Source organism: Panthera pardus, unplaced genomic scaffold, assembly GCF_024362965.1.
Source record: "Panthera pardus isolate Hobbes unplaced genomic scaffold, ASM2436296v1 HiC_scaffold_6, whole genome shotgun sequence".
Classification (NCBI taxonomy): domain Eukaryota; kingdom Metazoa; phylum Chordata; class Mammalia; order Carnivora; family Felidae; genus Panthera; species Panthera pardus.
The window spans coordinates 134673214-134698041 of NW_026526991.1; the positions used below are offsets into that span (position 1 = coordinate 134673214).

The 24828-nt window shown below is 52.3% G+C and overlaps 1 protein-coding gene across 9 annotated transcripts in view; it reads left to right on the plus strand.

The window, feature by feature from the left end:
* Positions 1–24828, plus strand: part of SFMBT2 (Scm like with four mbt domains 2) — a 228122-nt gene that overhangs the window by 195323 nt on the left and 7971 nt on the right. For 8 of the 9 annotated variants that reach the window (XM_053895623.1, XM_053895624.1, XM_053895627.1 and 5 more), the window contains 5 exons: positions 4687–4796; positions 14658–14833; positions 17349–17515; positions 17771–18034; positions 19010–19138. In XM_053895623.1, the coding sequence (XP_053751598.1) occupies positions 4687–4796; positions 14658–14833; positions 17349–17515; positions 17771–18034; positions 19010–19138 (846 nt within the window). The remainder of the gene's footprint in view (positions 1–4686; positions 4797–14657; positions 14834–17348; positions 17516–17770; positions 18035–19009; positions 19139–24828) is intronic. The other variant, XM_053895625.1, reaches the window with a different exon arrangement.

Below are 24828 nucleotides of genomic sequence, written 5' to 3' on the forward strand. Positions count from 1 at the left end.
CGGGGCTCGAACTCACGGACCGCAAGATCATGACCTGAGCCGAAGCCGGCCGCTTAACCGACTGAGCCACCCAGGCCCCCCTCGTTGCTATTGTTTTATGCTTATGCTGAACACCAGCCCATAAAGAACAATGCACCAGGCTTGTGGGCCATAACACGATCATAACCTGTGAAGCAAGACTTAGCAGATTGCCGGGCAACGTCTGGGAAGGTTGGCAGAGGAGAAGTGAGGCACTTTTTATCGTTCAGTATCACTTGCCTGTAAAGAAGGTAAGATACCTCTCTGGAACTTTCTTATCACGCTGTAGAATAGGATTTTCTAGGAAAGGGCCTCAGCAGCAAATGTTACTTCCTAAGCCTCCATCCACATATATTTTATATATTTTACGGCCCCAAGTAAATTCTTGCTGTGAATTAGTCCTTAATTTCTAGATGCACGGAAGAATTTTAACTAATTTCAGTGCTCGTGTTGAAATTCATTGAACAAGTGCCAGAAATGATTGATTGAACCCCTGCTATTGCCGGGTGTAATTGTAGCTGCTATGGATACAGCAGCAGACAAAATGAAGCCGCTGATTCCTTGGTGCTCGTGATCTGGTGGGGTGGACAGTAAACCAATAAGCCATGCACTCTGGATTCAGGGAGGGTTTCTTGGTGAACAGTCGTGGAGTGTGAGAATAGCAGAGCTCACGGAGGCCTGGAAAGTCGCCGTCAGAAGAGGAAAGTTGCCGAGAAGAAAAAGCTATAGGGCAGATGAAATCTGTCTGATTCGAACACAATGCCCGTGAAACATCCACGTGGAGACGGTTATATGTGTCTGGAGTTGGGGAAAGGTCTAGGGTGGAAATGCAAATTTGGGAACCGCGAGTTTGCTGATTCGCGGAGAGCGTTTAAAGCCAGGTGCGCCGTGGAGCGAACGTAGCCAGTCTGAGAACTTGAGCGCTGAGCCTCACCGTCGTTTGCGGGAGACGCACAGAGGGACCCAGGAAAAGCGAGCTGGGGTGCACGAGGGCCTGGACAGGCCGGAGTCTTGGAGGTAGAGGAGAAAGCGTCCCTGCTGTGTGGAGCCACAGACAGGGTGGGCCAAGAAGACAACCAAGGATTGCCATTCTTTGGCGATGCGGGCAAGTTGTGGGCTTGGAAGGGCCCCTCGGTGGGCTTCAGAGAGCCCTGCAGGGGACAGGGGAGCCAGCAAGTGCAGACAGCTCCGGAGGCTTCCACCGTAACAAGAGAACAGAGAACGAACGAGGCGGCTGCAGGTGGATGACAGATGAAGAGAGAGTTGTCGTCTTACAGGATGGGCCTGCCGACCGGGTTCTGCTCAGACCGCGGACGTGTGCGCCTCGTGGGTCTGGAGGCTGGAACCGGGTGCCTGCAGAGGAGGGTGCTCACGGGGACTCTCTGCCTGCTTTGCCCATGGCTGCCCCCTCACTGTGTCCTCACACGGAGGGGGAGAGAGGGAGAGCGAGCAAGAGCTCTCACAAGGGTACACTCCATCATGAGGGCCCACATTGCATGGCCTCATGGAACACCTTACTCTCCTCCCAAAGGCTCTATCCCTAAAGCCATCCCACGGAGGTTAGCGTTTCAACACACAAATGGGGGTGAGGGTGAGGGACACAATTCAGTCCAGAGCACCACACGGTGAACAAGAATATTCTAGAAAGTGTTGTGGGCTGTAAGATACATTGCTGATGGTGGACCATGAACCCAGAGGGCAGAAGGGGTGGGTTCGGGGTGCACGGAGGAACTTGAGATTGGATCAGACAAGGGGAAAATGCAGAGCCATTTGGGAGTTGGATTCCAGGGGCAAGGAATGTTCTGGAAGTGTTGAGTTTCTGGTGACTGAGGTGGACGAAAATTCAGGGTATGGTGGGATTCTCCTTTCGGTCTTCCAGGGGGAGGTAGGAAATTCTGGAAAATTACAGCCTCTTTTGGGGAGTGGTCTTCTGTCAAGTTGAAGCCACCAAGCCTGGGGTTCATTGTTGGGGGGTTGAGTTGGGGGAGAGACTGCCCACCAGGAGAGCACGGAGGCTCCCTGGCCTTGCTGCTGGGACGAAGGGGGCACCTCCCCTCCAGGGTGGTGGGCAGCCAGGAGGGGCCAGCCTTCCGTAGAGGATCTGCATAAAGCGAGAGGTCGGTTTCGGCCAAAGCAACAGAGTTCTCCACTTGGTAAAATATGTCTGGCTATTACTTCTGTCGTTCAGATTTTTGTAACTAACAGCAAAAGGAGTAGTGACCGTAAAGGACTCATGGCTTCTACGGGATGGAGCTGGGATTTGATCGCACATCGACCGAGACTTGTGTGTAAAGTAGGTTCTGCACAGACACTTCATGAACTGCAGGAGATCCCGGGAGGCGTTCCTGGAGTTACTCAGACTCCCTTCTGCCTGTTTATTGGGCATACTGTTTATTAACTTCACACCTCACATGCTCTTAGTTAATTGGGGGCAGCTTGCACACGACCCTTCCTGATCGAGGGCACAATACGGCACACTGAGTTCCGATGTTTTGCAAGGAACAGTAATTCAGTCTGACTCTGCGTGGTGTTACCAGCCGCCAACTCAGTTATTTTCCGGGAGGTAACTGTGATGCCCTAAGATGTCATGTGCACCAGAATTATTCCGCTCACAGTCCCAAAGTTTTATGGAGAGCCTGTTGAATGTGGCAGGGCATGATGCGGCATTGGAGATGCCGTGGGAAAATTATTCAATATTGGACGCTTTTGACAATTTAATGGCTGCCCGTTCCCAGGCTGAATTGAATTCTGGAAGGCATTTTCTTTTCACTGTCTCAAAATGCATTTCACTCTGCAGCAAATAACATGTAGCTCTGGGCCTTCCTCACCAAACACAGTGGAAAGAATCGGTTTAAATTTTATTGTCTGTTGATAAATACTCTGTGCATTATTTCAGTCAGTTCTAATTGGATTTATTTTTTAAACTCAATCTCTGTAAATTGTACTGACAGCAAACAGTAAAATCAGGCGGTTATTCTAATACCGAAAACATAAGCACACCAAAACTGCTCGTACGGCCCCGTCCTGGCCCTTTAATGCCTTGGCTGAACCAGGTTCTCTTGACGGGGACTTAGGGGGCCCTCGGAGTAGAGCATGACCCCGGCTAAGAAAAGACGCTTGCCACGCGGACTGCATGGTATAAAATATCTTGAGGGACACCTGGGTGGCTCAGTCGGTGAAGCGTCTGACTTCAGCTCAGATCATGATCTCACGGTTCATGAGTTCGAGCCCCGCATCAGGCTCTGTGCTGCCAGCACAGAACCCGCATCTGATCCTCTGTCCCCCTCTCTCTCTGCTCCTTGCCTGCTTGCACTCTCTCTCTCTCTGTCTCAAAATAAACTTTAAAAAATGCACATTTTGAAGATCGACTCTTCTGTTACCATATGAGAGAGCATCGTTGTTTCCCGGAATGAAATCAGGGTGCCCGCCATGCCAGTTGTGTTCGGGAACACGTCACATACGCGAACGCCATGATCATGCAAAGCCCAGCGACATACCTTTGTCTCTATCCTGTCACGCGTACCGTGCTGTCTCCTCTGTAAACACTGGGCACTTTGGCAATGGTGCCAGAGTCTCATCTCAGGAGGGTGTTTTCCTCCCCCTCTCAGAGGTGTTTCGCTCTGCTACGTGCAATGTGAGCCCAGTGCCTGCCTTGTTCCTTCCCTGGATGGGGGGCGGGGAGGGAGGGGACCGTCCCGTACCTACCTGTGCTCCTGGGGCTGGCACCCGGCAGGTCGTCACCCAGGTGCATGTTGTGGAACTAAACCCCGTGGGTCTCGTGGTCCCCTATAGGCCGTGCTGCACCTTCACATCCGGTAAGCAGCCTGACCAGGTGACAGCAGCCGTTGAACGTGCCGGAACTCATAAACGTTCATGGTTAACCAGGATCTGCTTATGGAGAGGGGAATGCCTCCAAGGGATCCGAATTCCTTGCTCTTGGCACTCAAGGTTAAACAGGAGCATGTTACCTTCCCAGAGCTGGGGCTCGCAGAGGGCGGCGTCCGGTCTTTCTGGGGTGCCACGGGAGGCAACGGCCACATGTGTATTTTCGTGGACTTGGGAATTGGGAATAAGGGGGAGGTTTGAGGAAACACGCCATCGGATGGTACTAGATACCCCAGAGTGTCTTTTCAAACGCTCGCGTCTCTGAGAGCGTCGTCCTCGTATGAAATGTCCGTAAATCGAGCCAGCACCAGGTGAGTTTCAAATGCTCGGCTAACCTCCTCACAGACACCTGAAGTCTGTTCAGAGTTGTTGGCGCGAATCGGCTGCCTCTCTCTTATTGGTTCCCTTTGAAACTTATTTTCAAAAATCAGATGAAGTTCTCGGTAGCTGATCTTAATGAGGGGTAATCCCGTTGATGCTAACTGGCGGCTCTTTGGAGGGAATAGAGCTGTGTTTCTACAACCAGAAATGCTAAGGACAGTCAACCGTCCTCTCTGGCAGGCAGTTCACACGCCCCCCGAGGGACGGGATTTTACCACCCTTTTCATCCCGCTGGTGCGGAGCCGAATCCGTGTCAGCCCACAGAGAACATTCCACCCAACTTAACGGACGTGTCTGCAGCCGCATCTCCTCCTCGGGCAGGCGGTCTTCACGGTGCTCTTGTTTCAGCAGCGATGCCACGGAAGTTCATTGCGGTTCTGTTGTTTTTTTTTCCCCCGACAGGTTCTCAGCATGATCATCAATGCAGCTTACAAGCCCGGAAGGGTATTGCGAGAACTACAACTGGTGGAAGATCCACACTGGAATTTCCAGGAGGAGACACTGAAGGCAAAGTATGTGTTTTCAGTTCTGCAAAACCGTGCTCTTGGCGACGGTTCGCCTGCCGCTTGGAAGCGTTGCCCCTGTTCCTTGTGACCCGGCCCAAAGAAGTGGGAACGGACGGAAGGCTGTCATCCTCTACGTAGACTCATTGGCGTTTTTGTGGCCCAGAGCCGCCTTAAGCCTGGGGACTCCAGAAACAAAGGAGAGATTTGTTTAGCTAATACTTGATCGCGTTAAGCATTCCGAGTCGGAACTTACTATGTTTTAAGGCCAGTAGATGATTTGATCAGAAGGGGAAGAACTGTAAAAGAGAGGCTGTCCCTTGCCATTATCATACACGATTCAGTCACAGCGCTTCCTGTTTGATGCCGTGGGGAGTTAGTGCCAGACACACGTGCTCTTCGCTCTGGTTGCTGGCCGTGTTGAAAGGTAACCGTTGGTTTGGCCAGTGGCCTGTGGGTTGACATGTGGTTGGGCACTTCCTTTATTTGCAGATAGACTAATGGGAAAGGTGATATTTTGGCTTTGCTTTAGGTTTCCCGAACTCTGAGATGGATGGCACCCGCGGGATAGATACGGTTGAACACGGTTGTCCGTTTAGGAGGCAGACGGAAGAAGATCCGTTTGTCAAGATAATTTTGTTTAATAATTGTTTTGACTTTTGGCCCTTCATATTCATTTAGCTCTGCAGTAGAGTAGATCTTCCTGATCGACTTCTTGCCTAACGGTGTCCTAAATAAAATAGCGTTTAGATGTGCGACGTTTGGGAAATGATACTTTTTTAAGATTTACTTACCTATTTGAGAGAGACACAGACAGTGCAAGCAGGGGAGGGGCAGAGAGAGAGAATCCCAAGCAGGCTCTGTGCTGCCAGCACAGAGCCCGACGTGGGGCTTGAACTCCCGAACTGGGAGATCATGACCTGAGCCGAAGTCAAGAGTCTGACGCTCAACCGACTGAGCCCCGCAGGCGCCCTGAGCACGTCTGCAATTTCAGATTTGGCGCAAGTCATCTGGGATCTGATGACGTTCTGCCAACTCACAGAAGTTAGAGGAAGTACGTGTTAACAGGGAGAACGTTTATTTATATGAAGAGGCACATATCTCGTCCTTCCCGAGAAATATTTAAATGAACTTCCCCTGTAGTGCAGAAGAAAATCAAGTTTTTTTTTTCCAGTGTAACATTCCCTAGCTTTCTGCTTTATCTAAGGGAGACACCACCTAAGGTAGAACATTTTCTTGTAAGGCTAATTCATAGGAACAGTGGTGGCCAAAAACCCGAACGAGTGTTCCCGAGACACTCTTCTGTAAAATTCAGTGCATCCCAGATATACCTGATGGATAAGAAAATAGGAAAAATACAAAAATCTTAAATCCTATTAAAATCTCCCCTGTCCCTAAATAAGCCAGAAACTTGCCCCAGGTACCAAAATGACAGGGGGCGTTAATTTTGCGGTGTTTTTGCCGGTGTTCAGAGCTTTTATTAAGTCCAGCCCCGATACAATCAAAACAGTCAGCCGGCTGGATTGGAAAGGCAGCGTGTTCCTGTTCTATCAGATACGACAGTGACTTCCTTAGCCGGATCTTACATAGCAACTTAGAATGCGAAAGTGTCTGTCTGTGCCGGGTTCCAGGCGTGCGGGATCACGGCAGCATCTCAGAGCAGCTGCTAATGGTGACAGGTTTACAGGGGGGCGGAGGGGGGGGGTGGGGGGGAGCGTTCCGTCATGACGCTCCGTGTTGCTTCTGATGCTTCTGACGTAAAACGACGACTTTTCAGATCTTGACAACTTTGCTGTTTCCTTCGGTACAAATGAGAGGAGAGGGTGCTGGCGTCTTCCCGTTTTGCGTTCTGCCACGAATAAATTAACCCAGTGGAGGGGGGACCCGCATTTCAGGCTCTGGGTTGTCTTCTTGTGGTCCTTGAAGGACAGTATTACAAGGAGAGGTTTCAAGAAGAGAGGACGTGAGATCGTCCAGACATGGGGCTTGCGAGTGCTGCCTGCTAGCATCTGGGCTTTCTTTCTCTTTTTTTAATGTTTGTTTATTTTTGAGGGAGAGACCGAGCACGAGCGGGGGAGGGGAAGAGAGCGAGCGAGACCCAGAATCCGAAGCAGGCTCCAGGCCCCGAGCTGTCAGCACAGAGCCCGATGTGGGGCTCGAACCCACGAACGGCGAGATCATGACCCGAGCCAAGGCCGGACGCTTAGCCGGCTGAGCCACCCAGGCGCCCCGGGCTTTCTGGGTTTTTCCTTTTGTGAAGAGTAAAAAACCCACTTACTTGACCGGATGGAGGTTCCATTGAAAAGGTTTGACCTGTACGGGGGAGGAAAAGGAACATTGCCCCTTAGTGATTTTTTTCCTATTTGTCCAACGGCGGTACCTTTCCTACTGAAACAAAATATCGCAGTATTGAACACCGCATAAGGGGTGCTGTCATGAGTCTGCAGCACGTATTGAGAGGTGCCAGAGGAATAGTAGCTTCTAACATCGTTCATGTCGGCAGTCCTGGAAGAGAGAATTCTCTTTCCGATGAACTCGGGTGTACTGAATTGACCTACATTATTTTGAATTTCAGGAGGAGGAATTTAGGCTCTGCCTTAGGGGGATTAAAAAAAGTTCCCACTCCGTGCATCTAGAGACACTTAAATGTTTTCCGACGCGTTACAGAATCTTCTTGGGGAGAAAAGACCGTTAACTCTGCTTTGAGTGGCTTTTGTGATAATCTTCATAAAATCCAGGGGAAGGCTTCATAGATTTTTCCAGTCTTCTGTTACAGTTATTCAGAATATTTAAAGAGGAAATGTCGTCTTTAATTTGGAGTGAGTTAGACTTCCTTATCACTTAGGCAGAAGCAAAGAAAGTCACATCTTTGAGGTGAGTCATGCTTGGCTCCCTGGAATTGATATTTTTGTTTCTTTTCCATCAGCAATTACTAATTTTTATATGTTTTGATTTCACCTTTTTTGTGTGTGTGTCTTCTACTCATGCTCATATTTTGTGAATAGCAAGATGTACTATTTGGCTATAAAGTGATTTGTGTGAAAAAGGATTCCCAAAACAGAAACTTCTCACTGAATAAAAAATTCAGCTCGCTCATTCGTTCGTTTTTACGTTGGGCACTTGCTGTCCTGAAAATGTATACCGTAAACGGTACAGGAAGCAGGTGGCCGAACCGGTTTGTGGAGCGTAAGCCTGGAGTTCTGCGTGTGCCTAATTAAGTTCATGAGGTTATGGGCGTGGAGTTTCTGGTTCAAATACAGATCAGTTGAGGATGTTCGGAATTGGATCGGTGTTTCTGAAAATAATCACCCCTCTCCCCAATGTGTTGCTCGTAATGATTAGAGTTCTCATTAATTGAGATGCAGGAATCGAGAAAGAAGGGAGAGGTGTCTGAGGGGTTGAGTTTCATAAGACCGAAAACCAGTGACCCGGTGTGTCGACCGTAGTTTTCACGATCGAGATGTGACCGTGAAGGAGAGGCTGTCTTCTGGAGGAGATCAGGATCGTATCTTACTGGTGCTAACGACAAGAGTGATTTCCCCACAACATCTGAAGCTCTTCTGTTTCTGCGGAGTTAAATTCTCCCTTCAGTACTTGAGGACGTGAATTCAGCTTGACGGAGTAGAACCTCGTTTTCCATTCTCACACTCCTGTCGCTCCCTCCCAAGAGTTTGCTAAAAGGTCCCGCTCTGGGTCCGTTTGAAAGTGAATACTAGAAGTCATGCCAAGTTGAAGTCATCCCCCTTGGACCGTACTGATATTTTTACATGGATCATTACAGGATTGTGGGTTGTTTTCAGTCTGTATTTCCTGTTGACTCAAAATCCATTTTGGTTTTCCTCAACTCCTGACTATTGAAAGAGACCACTTTTTCTAGTACCCTTGGGTTTCTGTCTTTCTGGGCCCTACCATATTGCACTCCCATGTGGAAATGAATCCCTGCTCTAATGGGTAGGAAGATATCAGAAGGCCGTTCATACTCCCTTATTGATGTCAAGGAGGAAGAACATTTTCTCTACCCTGTTATGTTCAGTCCCTGGGAGCCTGCAAATTAAACTGACAAAAGACAGATTATCAAGAGGAAAGACCATTTACTTAAGGAGCAGTGAACACACAGCAGGCAAGGTACTTCGGGATGAGTAACTTGAAGGGGCAGTTAGAACAAATAGGTTTCTTTATGAAAGACAAATGAGTTTTTAGGAGAGCGAATGGGGGAAAAGAAAGTTTGTGAAAATGTTGCCTTACACAGGCATAAAGCAGTCTTTGTGTCTTCTTCATGGTCGTGAAACTCCTGAGAAGGGATTTACGGTAGGTTTACTCTGGTCTCTCCCCTGGGGTTAGAAGCCACTCCAAAGAGGGAATTTAATGGTAGTCCTCATTTCTCAGAAGTGTCTGCTTTTAGTCAGATAACGGGAGCTGTGAGAAAGCTGCTTTCTGCGTCCGTTGAATCCCAAACATCTTTATCTAAAAATAATCTCTGGACTCCGGGCTTCTGAGTGCGTCCCCACGGTGACGGCCAGGAAGTGTGTCCCTCAGGTGTCCCTCCAGTAATGCAGAGGTGCTAAGGGAACGGGGTGAAGGAGTCTTAAAAATGACGGAGTCGAGGGGCGCCTGGGTGGCTCGGTCGGTTAAGCGTCCAACTTCGGCTCAGGTCATGATCTCGCGGTCCGTGAGTTCGAGCCCCACGTCGGGCTCTGTGCTGACCGCTCAGGGCCTGGAGCCTGTTTCAGATTCTGTGTCTCCCTCTCTCTGTGACCCTCCCCTGTTCATGCTCTGTCTCTCTCTGTCTCAAAAATAAATAAATGTTTAAAAAAAAATGACGGAGTCGAAGCTCCTCCGTGGACTGTTGCTCACCGCAGATCTTCCCGTGGCTCCCTCCTTCCCCACCTTTCTTATCTTCGTCACTTCCGACCCGCTGATCTTCTACTTCTTTTTTCCTTCCTGCCTCCCTCCCTCCCTCCCTCCCTCCCTCCTTTTCTCCCTTCCTTCCTTCCTTCCTTCCTTCCTCCCTCCCTCCCTCCCTCCCTCCCTCTCTCCCTCCCTCCCTCCCTTCCTCCTTCCTTCCTCCCTCCCTTCCTCCTTTTTCTCCTTCCTTCCTTCCTCCCCTCCCTCCTTCCTCCCTCCCTCCTCCTTTTCCTCCTTCCTCCCTTCCGCCCTCCCTCCCTCCTTTTCCTCCTCCCTCCCTCCCTCCCTCCCTTCTTCCTTCCTCCCTCCCTCCCTTCCTCCTTTTTCTCCTTCCTTCCTTCCTCCCCTCCCTCCTTCCTCCCTCCCTCCTCCTTTTCCTCCTTCCTCCCTTCCGCCCTCCCTTCCTCCTTTTCCTTCCTCCCTTCCTCCCCTCCCTCCCTCCTTCCTCCCCTCCCTCCTTCCTCCCTCCCTCCCTCCTCCTTTCCCTCCTTCCTTCCTTCCTTCTTTCCTCCTTTTCCTCCTTCCTCCCTTCCTCCTTTTCCTCCTTCCTTCCTTCCTTCCTTCCTCCTTTTCCTCCTTTTCCTCCTTCCTCCCTCCCTTCCTCCTTTTTCTCCTTCCTTCCTTCCTCCCCTCCCTCCTTCCTCCCTCCCTCCCTCCTCCTTTTCCTCCTTCTTCCCTTCCTCCTTTTCCTCCTTCCTTCCTTCCTCCTTTCCTCCTTTTCCTCCTTCCTCCCTTCTCCCTCCCTTCCTTCTTTTCCTCCTTCCTTCCGCCCTCCCTTCCTCCTTTTCCTCCTTCCTCCCTTCCTCTCTCCCTTCATTCTTTTCCTCCTTCCTCCCTTCCTCCTTTTCCTCCCTCCTTCCTCCCTCTCTCCCTCCTCCTTTTCCTCCTTCCTCCCTTCCTCCTTTTCCTCCTTCCTTCCTTCCTTCCTCCTTTTCCTCCTTTTCCTCCTTCCTCCCTTCCGCCCTCCCTTCCTCCTTCCTCCCTTCCTCCCCTCCCTCCCTCCTGCCTCCCTCCCTCCCTTCTTCCTTCCAAGATTGATCATAATGCCAGGAGTTCTGTGTACTAGCCTGATGGTCTCTTTCAATATTCTCCTCTGTTTCTTCACAGAACTTGTACTCTGTGCTTTAAAAACCTTACCTTGTGTTGTGTTTAGGACAGGTCTGCTGGGCCATTTAATAAATTATGCGGCCGAGTGTCCTTCCCTCCAGACACGCACCGCCAGGCTATAGCAGAGAGCTTCCTCCTGTGCCCTTGAGCTGCTCTCCTCACACGTCTCCCCACGAAGGCATGCCGTTGGCCTACTGTTCTTACACCTTTCGTGGCGGGGAGAGCTTCAAAGCGGACTCCGCTTTCTCCTGCGGTCAAGACTAGTGAGGGGGCCGGGACGTGGCGGTGGAGCCCCCCCGGTGCCCTGCGTGCCGCCCTCCTGCCTCTCCGCATCCGTCGGACCTACTGACACCTGTCTGTCTGTCCCTGGAGGCCCTGAGGATCAGAGGGATGGTCACGTGGGGCAGAGTCTCGGAGGAAATAGAAACGACAGCACCCCAGAAACGCAGGTGTCCCACTAGACCCCAGCCATTGCGTCAAAGCTTAGGGCCGCCTTCTGCCTCTGTTTTCGGTAGGCCAGTATCTCTGCGTGTTCGGCGCGTCCTTGTGAGAGAAGAGTCGTGTGAACAATCGCCCTCACGTGTGGACCGACTCCAGACAAGCCAGGATCTTGGTCCGGGCTGGGGCTGTGAGGTCCAAACAGCTTGTTTTCCACATCACCCCAAAAATCCCACCGGGCGGGGCACCTGGGCAGCTCAGCCGGTTAAGTGTCCGACTCTTGGCTTCTGCTCAGGTCGTGGTCTCACAGCTCGTGAGTTCGCGCCCCGCTCTGCAGGGCTCGCTCTCGCCTTTTGCTTTCCCGTATTTGCACGCCGGCCAACACACAGCGGGCACAGCTGGCCCTCACGGCCTTCAGGCCCCGCTACGGAACTAGTCCCCCCGTGCACGTCCTCTGCGTCCTGCTCAGAGCTCAGCAGCCGCCAGCACAGGGCTGCCTCTGCCTTGCCTCTCCCTCTCCACCTGCCACAGACTGGGATCCTTTTAACGAAGGACGACCCTCGACCCTCGAGACCACGGCTGAGGGAGAGGGAGGGAGCAGGATGGGGCGGGGGAGGGACCGTGGCCCCCGGGCGTCTCCGGAGTCAGAATGGCCCCCGTGGTGGTTCCGCATTGGGCCCGAGTGGATGGACGCTTCTGCCCCACTGCAGTCACTCCCCGGGAGCGGAGAGGGCCGCAGCTCCTGCAGCTGGGGGGACCCTCTGGGGGCCAGCGGTGCGGGCCAGCTGTGAGCAGCTCTGCCAACGGCGGGGGCATCGCGGCATCCGCCCTGTGCCAGGACACGGTGGCCCCACCAGGCCTCCCCATCCTCCCCCCCACCCCATCGTGGCTTTTAAATAGAGCTGTTCCAGAAGGGCAGGGAGGGGAGAGCATTCCTTCGCTGGCAAACCATCCTGTAATTCTGTTTTCGCAAATTTAAATTCGCGTTTCCTAACCGCGAAAGGTTTGCGGACACGCCTGCTTCCCCGGAGTCGTCCCGAACTAGAAGGGAAGAAAAAGCCGCCCCTCGCCATTTCCCATGGACACTTGTTCTTGTCCCCTTAACATCCCTCTAACGTGTTTCTGGAAGCCTCTGCTTTGGAATTTGGAGGCCTGGGAACCTCTGTCTTTGGGCCCTACTTACACGGTTTGAATTCGGACCCCAGTTTTCACATTTTCCTGCTTTTTTTACTTTAAAATCGTTTTACTTATTTTCATTTTTTTTTTTTTTTGCTTTTTTGAAGTTTATTTATTTTTGAGAGAGAGACAGTGTGTGCACAGGCACAGGGAGGGGCCCAAGCAGGTGCCCCAATGTATCATTTTATTATTTTTTTAAAGAGACTTCAAGAATCTTGATATTGAGCTCTTTAAAGGAGAGCACCCTAGGGCTACCAAAATTGTGGTGGGAGGGGTGCCGGGGGACTCAGTCGGTTAAGCATCCGACTTCGGCTCAGGTCACGATCTCGAAGTTTGTGGGTTCGAGCCCCACGTTGAGCTCTGTGCTAACAGCTCAGAGCCTGGAACCTGCTCGTGCACTGGCTCCCTCTCTCTCAAAAATAAATAAACATTAAAAAAGTGTTAAAAATCGTAGTGGGAAAAAACTTCCAGGGACGTCACATCCGTGGCATATTTTTATTCTGCCTCCCCCAGAGCCTTAACGGTATGCTGTGTCCGCAGAATTGTGCTGGCTTTATTATGAAGCGTGACGAAAGCCATGAGCAAAAACTAGCCACAGGTGAATCACAGAGCCCTCCTCAGGGCTGGGGCTGCCTTCCTACATCGAGGGTCAAGGGAGGGCCTAGAAGGATCAACAGTTGTTCGGGGCTGTGTGATTTAAAGCATGATCTTATCTACAAAGAATTGCTTTTTAGTTCTTCCTACACGGAAAGCCATGCTTGACACTTCAGAGAAATATAACAGCAATCAGTATAGAAGGGCTGGGATTAGAAAGACCAGAGAATGAACACAAAGGCCAGATTTTTCAAGTTAGAATTTAATTTTTTTGGCTATGGATACTGTACAAGAAATGATATTGCGAGGGGGTAGTATTCTCCTGGCCTTCAGAAGCATAGAAAGAAAACCAAGCTGAAATAAACCCAGAATCAGTTTATCCTGTTTATTTCTATCACTGCATTATTCTCAGGGAACCAGATCTAGGTTTTGAGTGTAATATTTAAAAAAATTTTTTTTTTTTTCACATTTATTTAATTTTGAAAGACAGAGTGTGAGTGGGGGAGGGGCAGAGAGAGGGAGACACAGAATCCGCAGCAGGCTCCAGGCTCCGAGCTGTCAGCACAGAGCCCGACGTGGGGCTCGAACTCACGAACCGCGAGATGGTGACCTGAGCTGAAGTCGGACGCTCAACCGACTGAGCCCCCGGGTGCCCACCGAACGCAGTATTTTATTTGCAAATTACAAAAGCGATGCTCTCCTTACGTTACGCTGCTTGCACGAACTGCGTGGTATTCCCGCTGTTTTGTGGCAGACTTTTGGAAACCCCGAAACACAAATGGGCTCTGCAGGTTTGGGAGGTTTGGCCCATCTCAAGTGCAAGGGCAGCATTGGCCTACTCGGTGGTTCATGCCTCTGGATTTTGGCCTAGTTTCCAAAGACTAACGCGAGTGTCACCTGCCAGGGAGCCTGCTGTTCTCCTGGAAAAGAAATTGTTGTGTGAGATTTCAGCTTGAAAGTTAGGGTGTGCACGAAGGGCACGGTTGAAGAGGCCCCACGGTTTTGATGACTTCTTCGTGTAGGTGGACTCTTGAGTTCCGCGATACGTCAGCTAAGACGCTGCCAGCTGAGAAGTTTATAATTGTTTTGTACCAGGGATATTTTAAAAAACGTGCTGACAGGTGATTCATCCAAGTGCTCGGAAGAGCCAGGCATTACTTACGTCATCACTGCCGTAAATATTTGGACCAGGGCTTTGGGGCCCATTTTTGAAGAACAATCCATCCACCCTGCTTTCTAGAAGAAACGGTCTCTACTCTTTTGTCAGTGGCTTCACCGCCTGTGGTTTTCCTTGGGCAGGATAAAGTTCTTTTTCCTCAAAAGCGATGAGCAACACGAGACCGTGTCTGGATTCCGGAAGCATTCTGGAACGTTCCATCACGTATCCCACAGAGAGAAGGTGCTAAGCAGACATCTTTGTGGAGGGGATTCTGTTACAGCCCTCAGTCACGTGCGCTGGGCACGATGCTGGGCTTCCTTAAAAATGCCGTGGTGAGCTCAGAAGGCAAGATAAAAACAAGTGGCCCGCAAGTCCCACACGCTGTGCGATTTGTTGTTAGGAAATAAAGGGGCTGCTTTTGGAATCTGCCGTACGGAACGGGTCTGAGTAACCGTGCGGCCTCATCGTTGCTTTTCCTTTCTTCCTTCTAGATACAGAGGCAAAACCTACAGGGCCGTGGCCAAGATCGTGCGGACGTCCGACCAGGTAGCGGATTTCTGCCGGCGGGTCTGTGCCAAGCTGGAGTGCTGCCCAAATTTGTTCAGTCCCGTGCTGGTTTCCGAAAACTGCCCAGAGAACTGCTCCATTCACACCAAAACCAAGTACAGTAAGTACAAACTACGAAAACAACACGGGTGTCTGGGCTTAAACCGTGGGGTAAGGGACTTGGTCTTTTTTGTTTGTTTGTTTGTTTTTTTTAACAACACACTGCGGAGTGCTTTTCCACGGGAATTGCCACGGAAGAATTAAGATTCGCCGTGGTACGTGCTCACGTGTCTCCAGCCCAGGGGAAGGCAGGGACGGGCTGATTGACCCCAGTACGAATTCGCAGCGGCGGGCATTGCCCAGGAAGAAGTGAGAGTGCGTGTGCCGTGACTTTCAGGCGGTTGGCTGGGTTTGGAAATGCTCTGGCTGGAAGGAGGGCTGGAGAAAGGCCTCAGCTCTGGCCTTTGTCTGCATGCCCTGTAGCTGTCTCCAGACACCTGCATCTCGGATTATCTCGAGCTCTACTGACTCCCCCATCCCCGCTTCTGCTCTTGCAACGTCTCCCCTGGGTTATCTCTGACCCGGGAGTGGCTGCATCCCCATCACGGTGGCCTGGAGATTTGTTCCACCGCCAGCCCACGTTCCAGCTGCCAGGATCCCACGCCAGGCCCTCTGGAGTGTGGTCAGTGCTCCGGGAGCCCCAGCCAGTTGGGACTGATCGGCTTGTGTGTCCGAACCAGGAATTTGCACATCCTTGAGACACCGCTCTGAGTGTGAATTTCCTTGTAGTGTTCTCTCTGTATGTGCGTGTATATTCTGAATCCTGTTGTCCACTCCATCCCTGCTATAAGTCAGCGCCCTCCTCCGTCAGCTTGGAGCACACAGCCTCCACCCTCGTGCATGGGGAGGCGAAGGCATGTTTGTAGGGCCTGGTGAGGTCACCGTCCTGTCCGGAGACGCCTCATGTTACCTTTGGCGGGAGGAGGGACTCCCTGAAGCAGGCTTCTCATTAGCAGAAGCTTCCAGATCAGAAAGGACCTGACTGAGAGCTACACCTGGCCTTGAATGTTGACCTTAAAAAATGGGCTTCTGTGCACTTCCGGATCAGGGGAACAAGAGGGAAGAAGCGGGTTACTACAGCTCAAATTAAGCACGGCCAAAACGACTTACAGATTTTTCTGGGTCTGGTATGATAGGACGTCGAAATTCTAAGATCGCTGGGGCAACTTAGAGTAAAACCTGCTACAGGCTGAACCGATGCTCCAGGCGGAAGTGATAAACCGAGGCTCAGGGAGAACCGAGAGCAGAAAGGTCTGTGGTCACCCAGTGTGATCTCACGGCTCCCCAAGTGTGCCACACTTGGTTTATGTCTGGCAAAACTGCTCTGATTCCTAGCATCTGGCTTCTAGAAAGCCAGACTGCACCAGACTTGTCTTGCCCGCATGGGGTTCTTGGGTGCGAACAAATGCTTACCCACTTGTAACCGGTATCTAGGAGTAACCATGAGGCAGCGATCTCGCTGCTTGCTCCCACTGGTCTCGTGTTGCATGTGAGGAAACTGAGGTCCGGGGCCAGACTTTTCCGTAGGAATACAGCAGCGTGGGCACGTGTGGAAACCACGGCTCCGTCAAGGATCACGTGCTTCACCGTAGCCCTGGAGCTGTGTGTTTTGGTGTTCTTCTTGGCTCCTTCCAACCATAGATAAAAGTTCCTTTTCTGCATTTGTTTTTTTTTTAAATGCTTATGTATTAATTTTGAGCAAAGGGGGAGGGGCAGAGAGAGAGAGAGGAGAGAGAATCCCAAGCAGGCTCCACCCTGTCAGCACAGAACCCGTCATAGGGCTTGACCCCATGATCCATGAGATCGTGACCTGAGCCGAAATCAAGAGTCGGACGCTTCACCGATTGAGCCCCCCCCCGGGTGCCCGTCTGCGTTTGGTTCTTTATGGAATAATGGGGGACTATCTTGTGGGACATGTGAGATTTTCAGCGGTGAGTCTTGATTGGGATTGTAATTGAAAACTGGATCCTTAACTAATCTTAATGAGTTGATCACACATTGAATTTATAAAATTTATCAATCATTATTGAAAGTTGGTAGATAATTTTCTAATGGGTGCTCTAAGTGTTAATGCAGACACACACCAAGACCGGGGTCAGTCTCTGCTGCGGCCTCTCTCTTTGGGCTTGCCAGTGGCTGTCTTCTCTGTCCCCACGTGGCCTTCCCTCCGTGTGCACGTCCCGAGTGTCTGTTCCTCTTCTTGTAAGCACACTGGTCCTGTGGATTGAGGCCCCGTTCTTCTGACCTCATTTACCTTAATCTCCTCCTTAAAGGTCTCCTCTCCAAATACAGTCACATGGGGGGTTAGGGCTCTAACGTTTGTATTTTCAAGACTGTCAGTAACACCCTCAGGATATGAGGGCATTGGAGGAACGTTCCTCCTGTGGAGGAAACAGGGAAACCTGAGGTGTACGTGAGATGTCGGATTTTATTGTTCCCACTGAAAGAACGATCCTTCTCTTCTCTTCTTTCTCTCCTCCCCATCTTCCTCTTGTCGCTCTACTGTCTCTCTCTGTCCACATTCGTACGCGTGCGGGACCTTTAAAAAATGTTTTTGATCCTCTGACCCCTTGCAGCCTATTATTACGGGAAGAGGAAGAAGATCGTGAAACCCCCCATTGGGGAAGCCAGCGTCGAGAGCGGACCCCCAAAGCCAGCCAGACGCAGGAAACGGCGAAAATCCATCTTTGTGCAGAAGAAGCGCAGGTCTTCTGCCGTGGACTTTGCCGCCGGCTCGGGGGAGGTACGTCCTGCTCAAAGCACCTCCCTGCGTTTGCCGGAGCTCACGGCCCCGGCCGGCCCCTGCGGCTGCTCACGGCCAAGGCCACGGCTCCGAGTATACCGGGAGCCCTGCCTCTTCCTCGCGGAAAGCAGGTGCAGCCACTCAGCCACGCGGCCTGGGAGGGGGCTGCGACGGGGACCTTGGCGGGGATGGCGGGGTGGGTCAGCTGGGGGGTGGGGGGAGAAGCCTCCCTTCAGCGCCTGCCCTCGGCCCCAGGAGAGCGAGGAGGAGGACGCGGACGCCATGGACGAGGACACGGGGAGCGAGGAAACCGGCTCTGAGCTCCGCGACGACCAGACAGACACGTCTTCCGCCGACGTCCCCTCCACGCGGCCCCGGAGGGCCGTCACCCTGAGGAGCAGCTCGGAGCCCGAGCGCCGGCCGCCCGTGGAGAGGCCGCGAAGGGGCCGGAGGGCGCAGGCTGCCTCCTGTGCTGAGGGCGGAGAGCAGGGCGCGGCCGGCGGCCAGGACCCCACAGAGGTTAGGCCCACGGGCCCCCGGCCGGCTTGTTGGGGGGTGGGGGGCTGCCACAACATGTTGAAGGTCAAGACCTTGATTCAGGGGTCCCTGTGAAAATACCAAAAGTGGGGCGCCTGGGTGGCTCAGTCGGTTAAGTGTCTGACTTCGGCTCAGGTCGTGATCTCACGGCTCACGAGTCCTGAGTTCAAGCCCCGCATCGGGCCCCTCGCGGGACGTGCAGAGCCTGCTTGGGATTCTCTCTCCTCCTCTCTCTCTAGCCCTTCCCCGCTCATGTGTCTCTCTAAATAAACAAATAAACATTAAAGAAATTTTTTAACTAAAATAGTAAAAGCAGTGGCAGCAGCTCCAGCGTGGTTCCCACATCCGGGCACAAGGCCTGGTGACGTCTGGAGTGCAGTTCAGAGGGAAGTCATGGCACCTTTTTCTCTGGAAGGTTTCACAGCCTCGAAGGATATCCGTCAGGAGGACAGACAGAATAAGTCCTCAAGGTCCCCTGAACAGCAGGCTTTCCCTTCACGGAGGGGCCTCTGTGATGCTGTAACATGTGAAAGCAGCATATCCGGTCTTCCCCACACCCGCTCAGCTGGAGGGCCATCCGCACCATTGTCCCCAAAAGAAATGGGGAAAACCTGGCTGTCTCCTGTGCGTTCTCATACGCCCCACACCATCTCTCCTCAGTCGGAGACGCATCCTGGCTAAGCAGGCCCAAGATCTCCCGATGAACTTGGTTTTCAGCAACTGCTCCCACTGTGCCTTTGTTTGTTTGTTTAACCTCTAAAGGCACACAAGTCACTGGAGACAAAGTCACAACCCAGATGAATTGCTAAGAAAGTCCCTAGAGACCGGCAGTTTCTGTGGGCCGTCCGGGTGCCCGGGGAGAGGCCAGAGGGAGGAGGAAAGTCCGGCTCGGGCCCACGGGGTTTCCTGAGCGTCCGTGCAGGGATGAAAGGACCTCCTTACCCCTTCTCCCGTCAGGAAACAAAGCAAGAGGAGGAGGAGAGGCTGGTTCTGGAGAGCAACCCTCTGGAGTGGACGGTGACCGACGTGGTGAGGTTCATCAAGCTGACGGACTGCGCCCCCCTGGCCAAGATTTTTCAGGAACAGGTGCGCTTGCCCTCCTGCTGCATTCGTGACGTTTTGTTTGCTCTTCTGATTGAGCTGGCTTTCTGGGACCCGGCTCTGGCAGGGGAGAGGGTGCCTCCCTGTTACTGTGGGGGAAGAGGTGGGTGGCAACCCAGGTGCACACGTGATCCCCCCTGACACCTCTGCGGGGGGCTCCTTGCTGTCGAGGAAGTCCCCACTTGGTTTTCCCTGATAATCCCTTGTGGGGGCGCTGGGGGCCTGGGGTCATCTGGGCAGACTGGACATCAGGGCCACTCGCCCGGCCTTTGCTGCTCTTGGAGGCGGGGGTTCTCTGTCCTCCAGGAAGGCCATTCTTGTCTAAAAGGTCTCTGTCTGCCGAGGCTCCCTTTTCCTCAGTCCTTTGGCTGAAAAGAGCAGGCTTCCGTGGGCCCCTTTCCCTCATGCACATTGGCATTTCGTGGGTTGCAAGCTTCTTTAGCAATCGGTCTTGGCTGCAGAAGGCAGACGCACAACGAGGGCACGCCCCACTGTGCCCCAACTCAGGTCCCCAGGTCCCTGCCGGTCTGCCACCTTCTCTCTGCCATACGTTTGATTCATAACATTCAGGGCTTTTGTTACATTTAGTAGGAGAAACAGGGAAAGGATGTGTGCTCATCTTCCCAGAGGTGGGAGCCCTTGTCCTGCTGTGTTTCGCGTGATGTTTTCATATTTTTTTCACTCTTGCATTTGTAAAAATGTCAACAACCCAGGGTATGTTAGGTGCTGTGCCAAAGGATGATGGATGATTGCAAGACGATGGATAGCATCAATCCTTTTTTTTAGTTTTAATTTTTTTAATGTTTATTTTTGAGACAGAGAGAGAGAGAGAGCATGAGCGGGGCGGGGGGGGGGGGGGGGGAGGTGGGCACAGAGAGAGAAGGAGACACAGAATCTGAAGCAGGCTCCAGACTCTGAGCTGTCAGCACAGAGCTTCACACAGGGCTCGAACTCATGACCTGCGAGATCATGACCTGAGCCGAAATTGGATGCTAAACCAACTGAGCCACCCAGGAGCCCCAGATAACATCTATCCTTTAATGGCGTTTTGACTCTGCAGGTGAGACGATCGTAATTAGCCGAAACATAAGACATGCTATGAGCCGCGGGAAAGGAGGGATTGGGTTCCATTGCCCCTTAAATGGGTATGGAAACAGGTTGCCCCTCTGGACCTGTGCCACCAGGCTGCCCCCTGGCCTCCCACGGAAGCGCCAGGCGGAGCCCGCGACTTGTGCCGCCGTGTTCCCTCCATGTCTCACGTTGTCTCGCCATGTATAAATATCCGTCTTTCAGGACCTGGCATTTAAAAAAAAAATAACCCTTTACCATCTAATCAATTAAAGATGTGTCTATCCAGTGCTTTTTTAGATTATGCAGACCGATACTCTGGAAAGAAAGTAACTCAGGCATTAAGTCAGGAAGAGAAAAGAAAGGCCTCTGATTCTGCATGCACCCAGTGTATCCCCCAGATTTTCTTCCAGGCCCGCTGTGTAAAAAGCAAATTAATGTGGTTCCCAGCTCCTCCTGGGAGAGGGTAGCACTTCAAACATTCAAAGGTTGCCGACCGGTCGACCACCAGAGTCTCCTTGTAGACAGCCAGCAAGTGCATGTGAAGGAGTGAGCGGCGGCCACAGGGGAGGGTCACCTTGCTGTGTGACATTATCAGCACTTCCTCTCTGAGGGACCAGAAAAGCAGAAAAGAGGAAAAAGCTGCATCGCATGTAGAGAACTGGGCCATGAGTGTGTCCCTTCGTTCAAAACACACAAACGGGGGGACAGTTACAGCCACCACGAGGGCTGGCACGATTTGGAGCATCTCAGTCCTGAAAACAAGAATAAAGCAGTGGGTTGAACCCCGGCTAAGAGCGTTGCCTAATGCAGCGTTTTCCCAGGCTGCTGTTGGCCCGTAGTGACACCGCGAACAAGGCATTGCATTCGAGTGCGTGCCGCGTGCTGATGACCCAGAGTTTAACGTGTGGATCTCTTTGCTCGTGTGTTCATTCCGTGTACGTCAACAGGGCATCTGTTTATGGGTCTTAAGATATTCAAAAGGTAGGTGTAGAAGGTGGTATTCTAGATTATCTGCAGTTGTGTTTTTTTTGTTTGTTTGTTTTGGTTTTTTTGCTTTATTTCATCTGTAGACCCAAATGCCCAGTTTTGACTGAGAAACGCTTTTCCCCTGGGCTCTGGGCAGAACAGAGCACAGAGCTCCCCTGCTCAGTTATGGCTGAGCAGCACTGTGAGAGGCCACCAGGCTCCAGTAGGATTGTTTTTACAGGTTTCTTTTTTTTTTTAAGTTTTTGTTTTAAGACAGGGAACAAGCAGAGGAGGGGCAGAGAGAGAGAGAGAGAGAGAGAGAGAGAGAGAATCCCAAGCAGGTTCCACATTGTCCGTGAAGAGCCTGATACAGGGCTCGATCTCGCGAACCATCGGATCATGACCTGAGCTGAAACCAAGAGTCAGACGCTTACCCGACTGAGCCACCCAGGCATCCCTACAGCTTTCTAATACTAAGCAAGAAAGTGAAAACAAAGCTGACTTGGGGAAAAGGCTCAAATAGTACAGAAGCTGAGTTATCCTTAATTGTCCTTCTGAGCCCAGCTTATTACGGTTATCTCAGGAAGTTTCCAGTCTTCCCAAGCTAACATGTCTAAGAAATGAAGCATGCCTGGTACGTTAGCACTTCTAGAACCAGGCAGTGGGCAGGGCCCTGTCTCCCATTTCTCTTCTTATGTTGGTTAAAAGCTTGGTCGTACGTACCTACTTATTTAACTCTTATAGGCAGAAAAATAGGTAAGCTTTTAATTGATAATAGCCTTGCTCTTATTTCAGATTTCTCATTAGGCCTTCCACCCCCACCCCCATCACCATATTACGCTGTTGCCCTTTGTGCTATCTGAAGTGTGTGGGATTCGAGTCCTTTTCCATTCGATCAGGCCCGTAATTACGAATTTTTGTGTATTTGTTCTATCATCTTTGAGCCCAAGTGCCATGGTCATGATTCGGTGAGGCCTCCGGTGGGTCAGGCCAGCCAAGGCCTCGTGGCCAGCCACGAGCTTTTAGGCGGCCCCAAGGAGCCAGCAGGCGGCTCTTCAGCAGCGTGGGAGAAAAATCACAGGGCGGAATGGTGATCGCTACATTCAGAAGCCGTCACAACCCGCTGACACAAAGTATAAACTTCCCATTACTGGAAGGCCCACCTTTAATTCTGAAATGTTACGGCAACAGCTTAAAACATCTACGCTCTGTAATTTCGTGCCGCGAACATGTACATTACACAGTAAAACTCCACACGTCTATAACTGAGAGAAAAAATAAACCCACAAAACTCTTAAATAAAATATTGCCTCTTTATACACCTCTTATGAAGCAGAGACACCTATAATAAGCAGACTTCCCCAACGAGTGATTCACTTTGATGAAAGAAACTCGGGGTCGTTGACAGCTTATGGACTGTGCTGTCTGCTCTCTGGGTCCGTAGACCTGAATGAATGTCCCTGCTGAGGACCTGCTCCGTACCCTAATAAATTTAATTTTGTGTGCGCTGGGCCTTCTCTTTCCCGTTGAGTGTTTTACCAGGGCTCCTTTCTCAAAAATCAGTAGTCTGTTTAGGGTCCTTTTCCGTGTTTCACATACGAGTGATTTGCCTGCAGCTCGGAAGTATGCAAGAGCAGAGCTATAAAAATGAAATCCGCGGCGGGGTCTGTAACTACACGATCAGCGAGGAAGAGCTCACTTCTTTCAAACGAAAACACAGGAAGCCGCCCTCGGGATGCGGGGTGGGCTTCCTTGCGCCGGGTGGGTGAGCCTCGGGCCCGGGCTGGCTTCCGTCCCCCCGCTGGGCCGTCTGCGCACGGGAGAGCGTCGGGGGGCACCCGCAGCTTCGACGCCCCTGAGCCGCCACTGCGGCCTCTTCCCCCCCCCCCCCCGCGACCGGCTGATGGTCGGGTGGCTAAATCCAGCCCCTTGCAGCCGGACGCTTTGGTGTTCAGAAAGCCGGGGCGCCTTTTAACGCTTGGTCACGCATCTGTCTGAAGATGAGAACATGCAGGGCAGGAGATGGGTCGCACAGCGTCAGGGAGGATGGAAAACGAGAACCGAGGATGACAGCCAGAGGCCCCGAGGCGGCTCGGAGCAAACAGGCTGCACAGAACGCCCGCCCTGCCGGAGATGCCAGCCGGCTTCCAGGTGACCCGCAGGGCGCAAGGTCTCTGCGATCAGTCAGACCGCCTCGCCCCAGCCCTCCCGCGACCTTGGTCCTCCTGCACACTCACGTGTGCGCAGACGCATTCGGCCGGGTGTTTCTCCTCGCTCCGCGGTGCCCAGTGCGCCGGGGCTGTGCGCGGGGCACCAGAGAACACGAGTCAAGCGCACCGGCCCGTAGGAGGGTCCGTCCAGTCCAGCTGCCCACGCTCACGAAGCTCACACTCAGAGCGTGAACTCTCCACCCCTCAACCGCGGCCTCAAAGCTCAGATCTCTTTATTTATTACTTTTTTTAAGTTTAATTCATTTAATTTGAGGGAGAGTGAAAGTGCGAGCAGGGGAGGAGCAGAGGGAGAGAGAGAGTGAGACAGAATCCCAGGCAGGCTCCACGCTGTCAGCACAGAGCCCCGCTCGGGGCTCGATCTCACAAACCGTGGGATGATGACCTCAGCTGAAATCAGGAGCCGGAAGCTGAACCAGCTGAGCCCCCCAGGCGCTCCAAACCAACTCCTCCTTCTCCTCAGGCACGACACGGGGCAGAAGGAACGAGGGCCTGGAAAGCACTCTCCCATTGGCTCTGCCCATCTGCGGGACGAGTGAATGTGTGTTGGGGTGAGGGTGGAAGGGGCCGGGATCTGATAAAGGTCCAGAGGCCATCATTATGAACTTGCCCATCATTCTCGTTTGGTTTTTTTCTGCCGGAGCAGCTCTGTGCAACTTCCCCTTGCTGCACGGGCCCCGGAGGCCTGCCGGCCGGGGCAGGAGAACAGGCGATACGGCCCCCGATTCCGGAGGCTTCCGGTCTCCTGGGGCCGATGGGCTCATCAACAGTCGTCAGCAGCAGTAAGAGCAGGGACTGGTGTGGTCAGAGCAGGGAGGCTGGGGGAGGGATTGCACAGCACCAGGCGATCCGATGTCTCTGGAAGGAGACGGGGGATGTATACAGGGTGCTCCTGAGGTTTGTTCAGCCAAAGAAGGGCACCCACAAGGGCAGGACAGGGAGCGACACGGTTCAGGCCGCGGCCCTGTAGCAGCTGGTGGGTGCAGGGGGTCTCATGGGGGCCCGAGAGAGCAGGCGTGGGCGTGCCTGGTGGCTGGTAAATGATACCACCGGCAGATTTTTCCCACGAGATGTCCCAGGAAAGAGACCACGTCCTCTGTCCAGCTCTGTAAAATAATTGGGCAGGGTCAGCTCTAATCTCCAGGCCTGACCTTCACGTCAGGCATATCCTGTGATGCCTGTTCGCGCAGGAAATATTCGCGTGTGGATCGCGTGCTGAATGCTGTAGCAGACGCCTTGTGTCCTTGTTCATCCTTCCAGTGACCTTCGAATTTGACCGGTGGCGATCACCCTGACGGTGGTGGCACAGTTCATTCTAGGATCTCAGGATCGAGCACGGTTATCCCAACAGGCAGGTGGGTGGTGTTCAAGGAGTAGTTTATTGAGGCGGATGCGACTCTCCAGAACGGA